The sequence below is a fragment of the Amia ocellicauda genome, chromosome 17 (assembly GCF_036373705.1).
Source record: "Amia ocellicauda isolate fAmiCal2 chromosome 17, fAmiCal2.hap1, whole genome shotgun sequence".
Classification (NCBI taxonomy): Eukaryota; Metazoa; Chordata; class Actinopteri; order Amiiformes; family Amiidae; genus Amia; species Amia ocellicauda.
Window position 1 is genome coordinate 420,964 of NC_089866.1, and position 14,279 is coordinate 435,242.

General features: G+C 47.9%; 1 protein-coding gene across 1 annotated transcript in view; it reads left to right on the forward strand.

Moving 5' to 3' along the window:
* The window catches only part of card11 (caspase recruitment domain family, member 11), a 36,021-nt gene that overhangs the window by 14,922 nt on the left and 6,820 nt on the right, over positions 1 to 14,279 (forward strand). The window contains exons 2-18 of the mRNA XM_066689493.1: positions 3,203 to 3,422; positions 5,362 to 5,499; positions 5,602 to 5,927; positions 6,429 to 6,608; positions 8,063 to 8,212; positions 8,320 to 8,445; positions 9,045 to 9,242; positions 9,536 to 9,709; positions 10,930 to 10,981; positions 11,149 to 11,273; positions 11,533 to 11,642; positions 11,969 to 12,015; positions 12,164 to 12,296; positions 13,191 to 13,392; positions 13,610 to 13,736; positions 13,825 to 14,065; positions 14,164 to 14,248. Coding sequence (XP_066545590.1) covers positions 3,221 to 3,422; positions 5,362 to 5,499; positions 5,602 to 5,927; positions 6,429 to 6,608; positions 8,063 to 8,212; positions 8,320 to 8,445; positions 9,045 to 9,242; positions 9,536 to 9,709; positions 10,930 to 10,981; positions 11,149 to 11,273; positions 11,533 to 11,642; positions 11,969 to 12,015; positions 12,164 to 12,296; positions 13,191 to 13,392; positions 13,610 to 13,736; positions 13,825 to 14,065; positions 14,164 to 14,248 — 2,616 coding nt within the window. The 5' untranslated portion in view covers positions 3,203 to 3,220. The remainder of the gene's footprint in view (positions 1 to 3,202; positions 3,423 to 5,361; positions 5,500 to 5,601; positions 5,928 to 6,428; positions 6,609 to 8,062; positions 8,213 to 8,319; positions 8,446 to 9,044; positions 9,243 to 9,535; positions 9,710 to 10,929; positions 10,982 to 11,148; positions 11,274 to 11,532; positions 11,643 to 11,968; positions 12,016 to 12,163; positions 12,297 to 13,190; positions 13,393 to 13,609; positions 13,737 to 13,824; positions 14,066 to 14,163; positions 14,249 to 14,279) is intronic.

Below are 14,279 nucleotides of genomic sequence, written 5' to 3' on the forward strand. Positions count from 1 at the left end.
TATTCGAGTTCTTGTATTCATTATTATTATTATTATTATTATTATTATTATTTTTATTTCTTGGCAGACGCCCTTATCTGTACACAGTCAGCCCCGAGCAGCATTTATGAGAAATAAGTGTTTATGTGTTGCTGTGGCAGCGTAGTGGGAATGGCAGACTGGAGCCAGACCCAGGAGGAGAGAGTCAGGGTGCCAGCATGTTCAGGACGGCACTCGAATGCTGTGTGGATTTGTTTCGATCAGCCTGCTGTTTTTCAGACCTGAATCCCGACCTCTAGGCAATCCCACGGGCTGTTTAATACGCGCAGATCCGATGAAAGCCAATATAAAAGGGGTCCGTCCCACTGATGTGGAGGTGCACATGAAGGCATCTTGTAGACGAGTCAAATAAACGAGCCAGAGTGTTGGAAGTACTTTGTGTCCTGAGCGCTGATCTGTCACAGACTGTAGTAATATGGACCATTCGGGGCCCTAGATATAGATCTCTCCTGGTGTAAAAGTTAAAGTAAATGGTGTCAGTCAGTGATGCTTGTGAATCTTCACAAATAAAATCAATCGATTCAGCTGTTAAAAATAAATTACGCCGCTACTGGAAGTTCACTTAAAAAACACATTAAAATTGGTGACTGCATAAAACAAAATCAATAGTCCCGATAAAGCAATTTGGAGCGGAGTGCCCACTGGCTAGAGTACGGAGAGCGAGGCAGTTCTCGATCACACTGCTGATCGGTTACACTTGTGTATATAGCCATGGTTACTCTTATATTTATATTATATTTTGTTATTATTTCACTGTTAAATGTTTTCAGTGAAATGCAGGTCTTAAATTGTAATTTAGATCTAACAGAACATTGGCTCAACCCCAGTTTATGTAATTTACTTTATTCATGTGAAAATTGATTAATTATACCTGTCAAATGTACATATTCATTGAAACCTAAATGGTTTAGTTGTGTTGAGTGCTGAATGCCTCTTTCTTTATATTTAGGTTCGTGTCGATGTGTGGTTTGCTCGGTGTATAAAAACTACACTGCTATTAATGTACTACCATTACTGTCCGATGCCCACTATCCTCTTTTTGCACTTTGTCATTTCCTCTGTAATTGTAATCCATTTTAAACCGGCTCCTGGAGTTACAGTCTCGTGAAGTGGATGTGTTTGATGCTGGTGCTGTTGGTAGTTGTAGGTGATGATATTTGACAGTTCATGGTTTATTTTGTATCATTGTAGTGAAAGATACACTCATGAAACAGCAAAAGGCCCCTCGGTTGTCTTGCTTCTGCATCCCAATGGGGGCCTCAGTGGCTCTCAGACCCCGGCCTATATAAGAGCACCATCGACAACTCTTTCTATATTCAAGAGAGTTTCCTGTTCAGCCACCTATATGTCTGTTTCATAACATGTTTGCCTGAGTTACACGTTGTTGATATGAGTCGTTTTCAACAAACACTTTCCACAACAATACTTGTTTTTGTTTCTGTCTGGAATGGGTTAATGTTGTTTTGTAAAACTCAATATGCCAACGTCTGCTTGTATTTTTTTAACATACATTCCTGTAGAAAGTTTGCAACATGATTTGTTATATTATTTTACACAACTGCATTGTCTTTTGTCAGGTTTAAATTTTTTAAGGCTTTAATATTTAGTGTGTTACCTGTATTGAGTCAGAGCCGGCATCTCGTACAATAAGAAGTGCATCGGACTGCTAGCTTTGAACTGGGAGTATTATTACATTCCTGAACAAGTGAGAACAAAGAGAAATAAAGTAAACTGATGTCATGTTTTTGTGATGAGTTCATTGCTGTTTGGATAGAGAACAACCAAATGAATACTGTAGAGTTATTACAGAATATCATCTAGTAAAGTTGTTATTAAGTGACCAAAAAATGAAGTAATCGATTCATTGGCAAATTGAAAAAGCGATCTAATCGATTATTAAATTCATCTTGTCGCACACCACTGATTTGTAGCATGCAGGTGCTGCTGTCGGCGGCTCGTCAGGCGTGACTCCACTCGGGTCTGACGGGCTTCTCGGTGTAATTAACCATCCAGAGGACCCTGAAACCTCATATTGTCTGGAGAAACGGATGTTTGCACAAGGACAACACATCGTTTCACCCGATTCTCCCAGCGTGGGGGGCACCGCGGCTGTCTGTCCACCGGGGGCACAGTGTGATCTTCACAATTCATTGAGTCGAGGAAATTATTACCTGCGTGTTTGACTTTCTGAACGCTTGAAATCGTATTTAGTTTGGGTTTCGACCCATCTATCATCGGCGTGATCCGTGTTTAATGGAATGCACTGGAATTATATATTTATCGAGGAATATCTTGGATAATAAAAACTGATAACATTGACAAACACTGCATATATGTAGGTCTATAATTCAAGTCACAGTAAATTGTTTATTGCAATTTTCAAGTGCACACACAATTGATGCAGGGAATATGCATTATGCATTCTGGACTCCTAGTCTGTGATTTATAGCCGAAACGAGCTGGCGAATGCAGATTTCACACCGTTACTGACAAACAAAATACCTGTCGCCTGCACTCACGACATCAGAAGAAGAGGGATCGAGATGAGGGTCAATGCGAAGATGCACACAATTTGCTGGAATATAATTTGATTGGAGCGGTAAGCCGTTGGTGAGTTGTTTGTGTCCAGGTGGGACCATCATTAGCATAATCATATATGTGAAAAGGCTGTAGCAGTTGTACGTGGCATCTGTGTCTTCGGTAGAGAAACTGGATGGAGCCGCAAAGCATTGATTCATCGTAGGAAATCCGTGGCTGTTCATCCGAGAGAGAAATATCTTTATTGGTTCAGTGAGGAAAATTTAGAGAGACTTCATAGCTAAGTGTTGTGTTACTGTGAGAGATATTGAGGCTCCATCTCTTCTGCATTTGAAAGAAGAGTCGTTTTCTCACACGTTTTCTCATAACGCTTTGTGACAGGGCGTTCTCGGAGGAACGTGGAAGAGAGGCAGAGGAGCCAGAGAACATTTGAATAGAAGCATCTCTGCTATAACTGAATTGAAAATCAAGAAAAATAACGGCACTTTGGGAGAGTTGGTGTTCCAGGATCTTATTCCTGTGTTTTCCGTGAAGCGGGTGACTAACAGACCGTTAATATCAATATACACTTTGCTGCTGTATAGCCGTGGCCCCGTGTATAAGGTCCTTCTCTGTGTCCCTCCAGTAGGTGGCACAGCAGGCGATGGAGAGCTGCTCCTCGGAGATGGTGAAGGAGGAGGAGGAGGCGCTGTGGGAGAACGTGGAGAGCAACCGCTACATCCTCAGCCGCTACATCAACCCCAACAAGCTGACCCCGTACCTGCGGCAGTGCAAGGTCATTGACGAGCAGGACGAGGATGAAGTGCTCAACTCGTACATGCTGGTGTCCAAGGTCAACAGGGCAGGTAGGTGTGAGGCTAAAGTGAGGATCTGGACTAGACGGTCATTCTAGGTGTGGCAAATATGCTTTCTAGGAGCCCTGGTCGTTGCTGCCTCTTGTACTCCATGGAAGCCCAAATTTGCTGACCATCTGCAAGCACCAGGTTAAGAAATTCAGGTTTCCATGGAGCCCATTGAATACGTCTGGCTTGTTCGTATGGCTTCTTCCTTTCATCTGCTCTTACAGCTCACCAGAAAAGGGTCTGTTGAGGGTCAGCGTCCTGAAGGTGGCCCAGATCTTGCAACTGCAGGTGCAGTCCAGCCTCAGGGGGCTGAGGGCCGAGGTTTCGTCCATTGACTGGCCACAGTCAGGCCAGGCAGTGCCAAAGACGTACCGCCTCCATAGACAGACAGAGAGAGTAATTTATTCCAAGTTCAGCCCATGATGGCAAAATACACACAACCCTTCATAAGGAAGATGCAATTTCTACCAAGAACCTTTACATGCACTTTGGGAGAAATGTTCTCTGCGTTGGGACAGCACTTCCCCACACCCTGTGTCCTCACTCGGGGCACGCTGGTGGCGGCTGAACGTGCATTTCCTCCACTGTGGCTGCAGACAGAATCAGGGCAGACAGGTGCACTGGTGGGATACGGCCTCGTTCCCGCAGAACAGAGGTAATTACATCTCAGCTGTGCTGCCGGGGCGATACGGATCAATAGCTGAAGTGAGATATTTGTAGATGCTGTGTTTACACATCACCCTTGGCCCCTCTATAAAGAGCTCCACTCTGCTGACATGGTTTTCAGGCCTCAGGCTGGGCTCAGCACCGGACTGGGCAGCTGTTGGACCGAGCTGATGAGATGAGCCTCCCAGCGCTCTAAGTGTGTGCAGGTTGCCCCTTTAATTCAGATGCTGCCGAGTCTTCAGTGGGCAATTTCTGTCTCTGCCCCCTTTCTCTCCCCTGTCACACTCGCCCCCGCACAGACCCCTAATGTCCCGGGGCTGAAACCTTTTCCCAAATTCGAAATCTACCATATTTCGTTCCTGCCACTCTTTTATCAGTTCTCTTCGTTCGGTACGCTTCAGTCATTTTGTTTTTCAATGGACTTCATTTCAGACTGACAGCGTTTTCAGCGTCTCAGTCATGATTTTGGGGCACATTCTCCTACTCTCTCACATGTTCAGATGTGTTGAATTGAAAGCTGTCAGAAAACTTCGTTTGGATTCTATCCACCATCACATTAAATTATTTTGGTGGGCTAAGGTTAGATATTCCCAAAGAAGCAAACTTTCTCCCAGGCTGCCCTCCGGTAACTCTGTTTTCTGGATGTGCAGATAAGACGATATCACGTCCCCAGAAGCATGCAAATGTGTTCGCTGCCTCACACGTTTCATTTAAAGTTCTGCCGTATTTTAGATTTCCTTCCAACTAAAGTTAAAAAAGCACTGGAAGTCATAAATACATGTCAAACTTTTTGATAACAAAGAATAAAACTGAAACTTTTTAGATGTGCATTAAATACACTTTTTCTTTTTTTTCTTGTAGCCTGCAGGGTGTTGCGCTGGCACATGAAATAAAATGTCGAATCTACTCTTCTCTGGCTGTTGTGTAGCCTGTATTTACGCAGACGGGAGTATAAAGGATTAGCAGACCCCTGCGAATACATTTAAACAATGTAACACTGCAAGGGTATTGTGGAATTGCACACCTGGTCTTTTATTTTCATTTTCATTATTATACACCAAATCTGAATGAAAATCCAGAACGTTCTGCGTCAGTCTTGTGCTTGAGGGGATTGCCAGAGATTTAGAGTCTGTGTGGGAGTGAAATTCAAACCCTAGATCTGGTGTTTGACCTGCAGGGTCTTCTGTGAACTCAAAGTCAAGCTCAAGGTAAAGCAGCCAACAACTGTTGAAATGAAACAGGGTCCCCTGGCACTGACAGCTCTGTTCTCCCCAAGGGCGGCTGCTGGACATCCTGCACACTAAGGGCCAGCGCGGGTACGTGGTCTTCCTGGAGAGCCTGGAGTTCTACTACCCTGATCTCTACAAGCTGGTGACTGGGAAGGAGCCCACGCGCAGGTTCTCCACCATCGTTGGTAAGCAGCTTTAAAACTGGAGGAGTAATCATAATAATCATATCATCATAATAGTTAAGATATCGTAGAGCAGCACAGTTGACTGTGTGGCCCTTGTTGCAGTGGAGGAGGGCCACGAGGGCCTGACGCAGTTCCTGATGAACGAGGTGATCAAGCTACAGCAACAGACTAAGGCCAAGGACGTGCAGCGCGTGGAGATACTGAGCAAGAACCAGACGCTGGAAGACGAGCACAAGAAGCTGCGGCTGGTCAACCAGGAGCTGCTGACCTTCCAGGAGCGATACAACAAGATGAAGGAGGAGCGGAACAACTGCAACGACGAGCTCATGAAGGTCAAGGATGACAACTACAACCTGGCTATGCGTTACGCCGGGCTGAGCGAGGAGAAGAACATGGCCGTGATGAGGAGCCGGGACCTGCAGCTCGAGGTCAGGATTGATGTCCCGCGTACTCTCTTGACCTCTTGAGGCAGGGGGCAGCACCGGGCCAAGGGGTAACGCCCCACTGTGCTGAACAGAGGAACTCAGGGGCTGTTGGGAACTTTAGGAGCCATTTCTTGTGCATAAATAAGTTACAGTAAATGTTTATGTGTTGAGTATGTGAACAACATTAATTTAGTTTGTTTCTGAATTAGCTGTTCAGTGAAGGGTGCTGCGCTCGAGGCTTTGTGAGCGTGACTAATCATTTTCTTTCTTTTCTTTTTTTTGTCAGCTTCTCTCCCTTCACAGCACCAGTACATTATCTACATAAAGTGTTTAATCATTCTTGCACAGTAAATAACAACATCTAATTACCAGCTGTGCTGTCGGAGGCCATTGAGGATTGAGCGCACGACACTTTTCCACACCGGTTCCCACGCCACTGACATTTCGAACCGTAGCGGTCGTACCTGCGATTGTGATTGGCTCAACTCTTCTTCCCCTTCGCAGATTGACCAGTTGAAGCACAAGCTGAACAAGGTGGAAGAGGAGTGCAAGCTGGAGAGGAAGCAGTCCCTAAAGCTGAAGAACGACATCGAGAACCGTCCACGCCGGGAGCAGATCCTGGAGCTGGAGCGCGAGAATGACAACCTAAAGCTGAAGATCCAGGAGCTGCAGTCCATCATACAGGTGAGCCGTTGACAGGGACAGACCGTCGTCAGTCATCAAGATTAAATTTCCAAGACCCACCCGTCTCTGCCCGGTGGCCCACGGGGATCAGACGTCAGAAAGGTCATTGTGACTTCCCAGAAATTATGTCTGAGGCTGCATTGTGTGCCTTGAATACAGGAATTGGATATCTCCTGATGCGAAGTGGAGTGCAGGCTGCTGTTTTTTGTTGTTTGTTTGTTTTTGCTAGTTTTTTTTTTTCTGGGCGCACTTCCAGAGCCGAGGAAAAAGCTCAGCAGACAGCCAAGTTTCTGTGTGTTTTCAGTCCAACAGGAAATCGCATTAGCGCTGTGCTCACTGCCGAGAACCGGCCTCTGTCCTCGTGGGGAGGATTCTTGAAACCTGAGGTTTGCAGCAAAGTTACCATCCTTTGATGTGCGGCTGCTGTCTGATTAATAATAATGTAATTTTATCCGCATAGTGAGACGGGGGCGGCTGTGGGGGTGGGGGGCAGGAGTGTGATCGTGGCCTCGAGAGGTTAGAGATTACCCAGAGAGTAGCCACTGGTCTCAGATGGGTGAGAAACGGAAAGATTGAAATGGTGCTAAGATTTTAAACCTCAAACTGAGAAGGCAGTGAGTGAGGACTGAAGAGCAAGGACAGACACCAGCTGCTGTGAAGAGCATCGTCCCCAGACTCACACGCTGAGGCCATCTTATGTGGCACCACTGGGCACGAGCTGGGTGAAGATCCCCTCTTGACACGCAATCATAAACGACAAGACAAAAAATCTGCAACCAGTCCAGGTCGCCAGTCCTTCGCCAGAATCCAGTCCGTTACCGTAAACGATACTCTTTCCTTGCACTCTCTTGCTCTCACTCACTCGCTGGCACACCAGGGTGCAGATCAGTTTGCTTCCTGTTTTAGTGGTTCAGGGTCCACTTGTGAGGGGCGCAGCCTGTTCCCTGCGTGTCTCGCCTGGCACAGCATCACAATACGAACATAACCTGAATGTGAAATCGGCACTTCACTCGAGTGTGAGGGGAAATTAAACTGCTCTGAGAAGCGTGGATATGAAAACCCATCCTGATAAAGACCCTGGTCCAGAGAGAATGTGTTTTATCTATGACCTTTCACTGTTGGCACAGCAGACGGGGAAGTGCTTCAGAGAGACCCTTTTGGCACCGAGCTGGTGCTGTAAAACCTCCCTGGGTCCTCGGATCTTGTCTGTTTATTTATTTCTATGATACGACACGGACAGCACTAATGTCTCCTCCAGCGCATCTCCACAACACAATGCTGGGAAAAGTTTGGCATTCGATCCATCTATCTTGTAGCTGATCCACCCCAGAATTTCCTCCCGAGCAGAGTGGTGTGTGCTTTGTACTCAGCTCTCTGTCTGTCTGCCTTCTCCCTCCCTCCCTCTCTCTCTCTCCCTCTCTTTCTCCTGCTCTCTCTACCTTTGGGGTCAGTAGTCGGGGAAACCGCTGCCAGACTCAGAGAAGGCCATCCTGGACATCTTGGAGCATGACCGGCAGGAGGCGCTGGAGGACCGGCAGGACCTGGTGAACCGGCTGTACAACCTACACGAGGAGGTGCGGCAGGCCGAGGAGCTGCGCGACAAGGTGAGGGGCTGCGGGGCAAAGAGAGGGGCTTGGGTAGACCCCACAAACACACTTACACAAGCACTGACTGGGGGCTGGGGTGTCCGTGTCTCCCCATGTCTCTGCAGTACCTGGAGGAGAAGGAGGACCTGGAGCTGAAGTGCTCCACGCTGGTGAAGGACTGCGAGATGTACAAGAACCGCATGAACACCATCATGATCCAGCTGGAGGAGGTGGAGAGGGAGAGGGACCAGGTAACACACCACCAGACCCCGACGCACTGCACACCCTCACTGCGTCACCGATCAAAGCTGACACTCTGGTGCGGCCGCACCGATCGTTGGGAGGAGGACCGTGTTGTCTGTGTATTTAGCCAACAGACGGACATCCTTCCTTCTTCTAATTTTTTCTGTGGAAAAGTGTGCACAGAAACGAGTGTGAGGAAGCGATCGATGAGGAAAGTGGGATTTGTGAAAACCACAAGCGAACATTGCAAGTGTGTCTTGGTAAACAGTGGCAGTAAAGAGTGAACCTTAGGGGAACACATCAAAGCCGGCGATAGGTAACCTTCCTTTGATCTATGTCATCTGCTTTTTCCATTGCGGCGCTCTGGCTCTTCAGAGTTTCCATCATCCTGAGCAGCACATCCTGAATCGCTGAACTCTGCTGCAACACGAAACTGCAGCATCAGCGACCCAATACAAACCAAAAGTGCGCTTTCAATATAGATTCATATTGAACATAGTCTTCTGATTCATTTTTTATTAGTTTTTGTAGTCAGTGTTTTGATTGATATATATATTTTTATTCTAATGTTTTGGGTGATTGTTTTGCTGTCCTTCGGGGGCTGCAGGCTTTCCGCTCTCGAGACGATGCCCAGAACCAGTTCTCCCAGTGCCTGATCGACAAGGACAAGTACCGCAAGCAGATCCGCGAGCTGGAGGAGCGCAGCGACGAGCTGCACATCGAGATCGTGCGCAAGGAGGCCAAGATCGTCAACCTGGAGTCCAAACTGCGCCGGCTGTCCAAGGACGTCAACTGCTTGGACCAGGTGAGCCGGAGTGATCTCTGGGAAGCCCACTCGACACGCACACATACCAACACTCGCACATACAAACCCTGATATGTGCCCACACACGCTGGCTGAAATCTTCTGCAATATGAAGATAAATCATTACAGCTCATTGCTCTAGAAAGATTTTCTGTTCAAAGTGTTTCCAGAGATCCCATAGAGCGGGACCCGTCTCCCTGCTGAGCTGGCATGTGGGAAACGGAGCAGCGGTGGTGTGTCGTGGTGTTGTGTGCAGTTGTGTGCTCTGACTGTGTGCAACATCCTCTCCGCAGAGCTTGCCTCGAGACATCCCCATGACCATCATCTCTGCAGCTTTCGGCGCACAGGACCCGAAGAGCAACGGGCAGGAGGACGAGTCGGACGAGGAGTCCCCAGAGGACAGTCGCTTCTTTGTTCCCATTGCTGAACCCCGCCTGAAACGCAGGCCCAACCTCAAGGCCCTTACAGTGAGTGCTCAGGGTCGTGTACAGTGTGTGTCTGTTGAAGCTGTGTGTGTGTTGTGTATGATACACGCGGTCAAGCCACAAGAGAAGAGGGGGCGATCCCTGTGGGCTGGACGTCCCAAAGAAGCTTAACTTTCACTAAAAAGAAAGTTATTATTTTAGGAGTTGAATGTGATCCTTTGATTAATTTCTGAGCTTTAGTTTGCTTTCTTCTGATTTTTTATTTTATAACCGAAAGGGAAATTCATAATAGTTTAGCTTCAAAAGCTTAAAAGTACTGTGAATATACACTGATCAGCTATAACATTATGAGCACTGACAGGTGAAGTGAATAACACTCATAATCTCATTATCATGGCACCTGTCAGTGGGTGGGATATATTAAGCAGCAAGTGAACATTTTGTCCTCAAAATTGATGTGTCAGAAGCAGGAAAAATGGGCAAGCGTAAGGATCTGAGCGACTTTGACAAGGGCCAAATTGTGATGGCTAGACGACTGGGTCAGAGCATCTCCAGAAATGCAGCTCTTGTGGGGTGTTCCCGGTCTGCAGTGGTCAGTACCTATCAAAAGTGTCCAAGGAAGGAAAAGCAGTGAACCGGCGACAGGGTCGTGGGCGGCCAAGGCTCACTGATACACGTGGGGAGCGAAGACGGGCCCGTGTGGTCCGATCCAACAGACGAGCTACTGTAATTCAAATAGCTGAAAAAGTGAAAGCTGGTTCTGATAGAAAGGTGTCAGAACACACAGTGCATCGCAGTTTGTTGCGTTTGGGGCTGGGTAGCCGCAGACCAGTCAGGGTGCCCATGCTGACCCCTGTCCACTGCCGAAAGCACCTACAATGGGCACGTGAGCATCAGAACTGGACCACGGAGCAATGGAAGAAGGTGGCCTGGTCTGATGAATCAAGGTGTTCAAGGTGTTGACTTGGCCTCCAAATTCCCCAGATCTCAATCCAATCGAGCATCTGTGGGATGTGCTGGACAAACAAGTCCGATCCATGAAGGCCCCACCTCTCTACTTACAGGACTTAAAGGATCTGCTGCCAACGTCTTGGTGCCAGATACCACAGCACACCTTCAGAGGTCTAGTGGAGTCCATGCCTCGATGGGTCAGGGCTGTTTTGGGACCTATGCAATACTAGGCAGGTGGTCATGATGTTATGACTGATCGGTGTACATTTTGTTTGATTTTTCTCTGCTTCTGTATCTGTTTCTGTTTTCAGTGCGTCAGAGCGAAGAGTCCCATCACAGCGACTAAAGCTTCAGATTTCCAAGGTAATTTTTAAAGCCGACTGCAGACATTTATTCAGTAATCCACAGATAGTGGTATTTTGTCTCTATTCAGTGTTTCTTGTTTTACAGAAACAGGAGAACCTCTTTTGTTCTGTTATTGTCAATCTTTTTTACAGAAATAATTAACCAATATTATTTCTTCTTCTCAGCTCCAGCAGCTTCGATATCTACCAATGGGGATTTGTCTGATATGACCAGCTTGGGGACAGACACCATCACCACAACCTCCTTTAATAACACTCCTATCAGTCCCTGTGACCCGACTAATAAACTTGTGAGTTTTTAAAAATGTATTGGATGTTTTTTTAATTCTAGGAAGTATAGCAATGCAGAATGTCTTGGATGCGCTGATTCAATAGTGTGGCTTTTCCAAAATAAGCAAAATATCTTCTCTCTCTCAAGATGATTGTAATGTTTCTGTAACTGTAAACGCTATGCAGTTGTCAGTAAGCATTGGGTCATTCGTGCTTGGCTCGGGAATGACAAACACGCCAGGTTCACAGACCCGCCTCGTGCCTCTGCACTCCCCACAGCTCCTGCGTTGCCGGACCGACAGCATCATGTCCACGATCCCGGAGCCGCCGGGGAACGACTCCATCGTCCGACGCAATAAGGAAGGGGAGCACGACACCCTGCCCAGGAGGTACTGCGGCGTTTGCGCCCCACTCTCGGCCACTGCGTCTGTCCCTCTGTGCCCCCAGGCATGCAGGAGCACCAGTCTGCTATTAAAAGAAACAGGCACTTTGTCTCTGGAATTGACCTTTTGCAGGTTTTAAGGTCTTGAAGTTGGAAAATCCAGGCCTAATCAAAACATATCCCCCTGAATCACACATTGCTTAGATCTCCATCGTGGCTTTTTATTGGGTGGATGGAAGAGCCCTCTGCATGGAGTGAGGGGTTGGACTTTTGAAATCTGTTTCAGTGCTGCTTCTAATTCCTTGTTTGTCTGATTTTGTTTTTTCCCGCCAGCCTGAAGGACTTTGATTGTGACAGCTTTGATAACCAGGGCATCTGTGGTAAAGTATCCATTTGTTTCAAGTTTCTTGCTGTTTAGGGGTCTCTGAGCACAGTGCAGCTTGGCTAGCGGTGCACGCTGTGCCGGACCCCCCAGGCCTCCCAGAGGAAGCGTGAAGATAAAGACTGTTCTCTGTCTCTGTGCCATAGATGAAGACCTGGACAGGTTCTCCTATGGTCCGGCCTCGACCCACTCCTCCTCCTCCTCGCACCAGTCCGAGGTGCTGGACTCCTACGAACTGGAGCAAGTCAACAACATCTTCAGGAAGTTCTCCCTTGAGAGGTACCTGTGCATCGTCAACATCTACAGTTCGATTAGGCCTTTATTAATGTATTTAGCACATGATGCACACGGCATTTGGCTAGTTTACACCTTTTAAATAAGACCATAAAAATGACACATCAATATCCAGGACCTAAGTGAGGTCTCTGACCTTATCTTGGTGAACAATGATCTAATAATTTCTGCGGATGAATAAACTGAGCTCACTGAGCTATATATGAGAGCCATATCCGAGCTATTTCTTTCTATTTTTCCTGCTAATTACAGTCAAAAGAATGTGCCACACGTCAAAAGTCAAGACCACTTCCTGAGTTTCCGTGAATCTATACGCATAACACAGTGGTTGTTTGTCTCAAAATCGGAGATGTGTGGACCAGCCAGATCGAGACTACATTCAGCTCCGTGTTTAATATCGATTAAACTAGTTAGACAATCTTACTACAGAATAATGATGTTACCATTAAAATTGTCCCACCCCTTCCCCGAAAAAGCATAAAAAATAAAACTACTTTCACTTCCTCAGTGTGCAGATCGTGCCATCTGTCCTTCAGTAGGGCAGTCCAACGCTTGTGGCGAACTATAATATGTTGCGTCCCCAGCCCTGTCCTTTTCTGTTCTCACCCCCTCAGGTCACTTCAGTATTGAAATGTCTGTGAGAGTCAGCATTGTAGTGTGGGGGTGTGATCCTATAGATTAACAGGCTAACCTGTTTTTGAGGTCCAGATCGATTTGTCTCTATCAAGGGAGACAAGCTGAATCTAAGACTGTTAATCTGATGTAAAAAATGTCAAAATCTCCCTCAATCAACCGCACAATTATCGTATTATTTTCTTTGAGAGACGATATTGCTCTGTGTCTCTGCGTCTCTCTGACTGACGTGCTCGTCTCTTTCAGGCCCTTCCGCCCATCCGTGACATCCTTCAGCCGGATCAGTGGCACGCTGCGGCCCGTGCAGGAGCTGTCCGTCCCGGGAGACTCGCTGCTGTCCGAGGTCACGCTGCTGGGTGGCAACGACAGCGGCATCTTCGTCTCGTCCGTGCAGCCGGGCTCCAGTGCTGACCGGGCCGGCCTGCGCGAGGGACAGCACCTCCTGCTGGTGAGTATGGGTGGGACCAGGGCATGTGGACCCAGGGTGGGGATGCACTAGACCCTTGGACACATCTTCCCCTGTCTCTGACGGTTTTCTGTGTAGCTTGACTCTTGATTCTAGTTATAATGAGCTGGTTTTAAATATACAGTTTGTATCATACTTGTAAAACGTGTCTGAGTCTCTGCTTGGGCCCTGAACTTGGGAACTGTCCTCGTCAATTTAGCTGGAAGGCTCCATTAAAGGAGAAAACCAGAAGGTCCCTCTGGATGCCTGCACTAAGGAGGAGGCCCACTGGACACTGCAGAGGTGCCACGGGACCATCAAACTGCACTTCAGGTCCAACCATGATGGTAAGCAGCCCCCCATCACCCCACTCTCTGCCTGGGAGACCAGTCTGGGCCAGCTGAGCCACGTGTCTGTCCTCCCTTCCCCCACCAGGCTACCGGAGGCTGCTGAAGGAGCTGGAGGATGGCTCCATGGTGTCGGGGGATTCCTTCTACATCCGGGTCAACCTGAACGTCTCGGGTCAGTCGGACAACTGTTCCCTGAGTGTGAAGTGTGACGACATCGTGCACGTGCTGGACACCCGGCACCAGGACCGCTGCGAGTGGCTGTGCGCGCGGGTCGACCCGTTCACCGACAAGGATCTGGAGAAAGGCACCGTGCCCAGCTTCTCCAGGTACCTGCTGTGTGCCGCAATATGCTCTGCGCTGGTGGGAGGGGACTCTGCTGGTGGGACTGGATACTGTGCTGACTCGCTCCGTCTTGATGCCTTAGGGCTCAGCAGCTGCTCCTCGTGAAGATTCAGAAGCTGATGTGCAGAGGGAGCCGAGACGAGACGGACAACCTGCGCAGCTTGCGGGTAAGATGGGTGTCTCTGTCAGTAGCTGTCT